Source organism: Opisthorchis viverrini, assembly GCF_000715545.1.
Source record: "Opisthorchis viverrini unplaced genomic scaffold opera_v5_197, whole genome shotgun sequence".
Lineage (NCBI taxonomy): Eukaryota > Metazoa > Platyhelminthes > Trematoda > Opisthorchiida > Opisthorchiidae > Opisthorchis > Opisthorchis viverrini.
In genome coordinates this window covers 449,481-451,262 of record NW_008751854.1, presented here as the reverse complement: position 1 = coordinate 451,262, position 1,782 = coordinate 449,481, and the positions used below count along the sequence as shown (strand labels likewise).

Here is a 1,782-nt window from a genome sequence, read left to right as displayed (position 1 = left end):
CTCCATTCGGTTAGTGTTCTGTTTTCGTCCCAAATCTTTTGCAGTATGGTCCCACACTGTTCGCCAGGGCCTCGCCACCTTAGTTGATGAGCGTGTGGTGCAGACCATCCGGACTTGATGTCTTGCCGCATTTCGATATTGATATCCCACACTGGATTCCGGCTGCTGATGGCGAGTTGGTGTCAATGTTCCATTCAGGTTCTTCCGGCGGTTGTGTTGAAAGAGACCAATGGAACCGCTCCTTGAGGTGCTCAGCCCACCACTCAAGACGATTGAGGGATTAAATTGCCATTGGGTCTTTTTCGCGTATTGTTTCGCTGACACCTGCCTTCTTTTGACCGGCTGGTTGAAACGGGGCGCGGCCATTGCCTCCTCCGTCTCCTGGGCCTTCTGAATCCAGCAGCGCTCTCTATCATTCTTCAAGCCTCTGATTATCCGGTGTTTAAGGGATCTGCATGCACCATCATATCCGCTCGTGGCCGGTATGGCCTTTCTGGCAGTAATAAGACATACTGATCTCTACGATATCTAGTGTTCATTTCGTCGAGTCAGATGATCTGGACAAACAACTGAAAGTCGAGAGCATTGCTTCTTTAACTCTTCTCCATTCAAACTCCTAGCAATCTTCGTCCTCCGCATGGCTGTGCGTTTTTAGTAGCTTTCTAACCAGATCAGCTCGATACTCCTCAGCTGTTGAAACCAGTCAAGGTTGGTGAACGGAGCTGTTCTGCTTTGGCAAGCGGCAGAAAGCGAAGTGCTAACGGGACCTGCACGACCGCGCTGTCAGAGTCAAGTTGCGTTAGAAAGAAGGAACGACAACCCTTAACTGAGGCTCTCCATCGATAACCGACTCCAAATCCACCACTAGTCAGTACTTCCTCCTGAATCTTCCGACATAACCGACTCCAAATCCACCACTAGTCAGTACTTCCTCCTGAGTTGATCTTCCGACTTGGACACTCGCGTGCGGAAAGACGCAGTTGTGCGAATATTTACTCACGAAGGTGTGGCTTTTGGACTTACATGCTATTTTTTCGCTGTAGTTTTTGTTGGATGCTGAGGGAGCGCAGTAGTTTGGTGATCCGGATCAAGTGAGTGTAACTTATATTTCTTGGTTGCTCTTGCCGGGGAATTTGGCTTACTTGAGGTCCCCTTCCTTTAAACTTTGAGTCCCAAGTCTGACGCCTATAGCAGTTGGTGTATATAGGTTTCGCTCCGATCCCTACCACTTGCATTAGTCTTAAGCTTCTGAACCGTGGAGCATTAGATTTTAGGAATTTCCTGAGCTGATGGCTCAACACACTGACCATTTGGCTGCACAGGACCTGCGTGAACCGAGGGTGAATAACGTGATACGTTACTGTCTCACTCTTGGTGCAGCAACGCACAGCGGATGCCTTCCGAGCAGCACTAGAATCTGCGTTTTCGGAAGTATTTCGAGTGTACTGAATGGTACGCCGGCAGTCACAGTCAAACCTTGGGCGAGCCCTAAACTGTGCACGGTAGCCTAATCCATCACTCAACGGCGGTCGGTCTGACAAACCTTATTCTGAAAAATATACAACTACCATCGGAGAATTTTTATTTATGGTTTGCATATGTGCGATCGTAGTTTGCAGTTAAGCCAGTTCCCGTTCTCCGGAAGCCATTTTCACTCGAGAGCTTTTCTGGAATGAAAAATGTAGAATCCATCACACCTTATGTGAATTTGCCCTAACATAATTGAAAAAACAACTAAAAAAGTTTCATAGGCTAGCTCACCAAGTGTTTAATACATCCTGC

At 47.8% G+C, this 1,782-nt stretch overlaps 1 protein-coding gene across 1 annotated transcript in view; it reads right to left on the bottom strand.

Annotated features, from left to right (window-relative positions):
* The window catches only part of T265_08016 (hypothetical protein), a gene marked incomplete at both ends in the record, with an annotated part of 5,267 nt that extends 4,628 nt beyond the window's left edge, over window positions 1–639 (bottom strand). Inside the window, 2 exons of the mRNA XM_009173703.1 lie at window positions 56–489; window positions 568–639. Coding sequence (XP_009171967.1) covers window positions 56–489; window positions 568–639 — 506 coding nt within the window. The remainder of the gene's footprint in view (window positions 1–55; window positions 490–567) is intronic.
* Window positions 640–1,782: the final 1,143 nt, after the last annotated feature.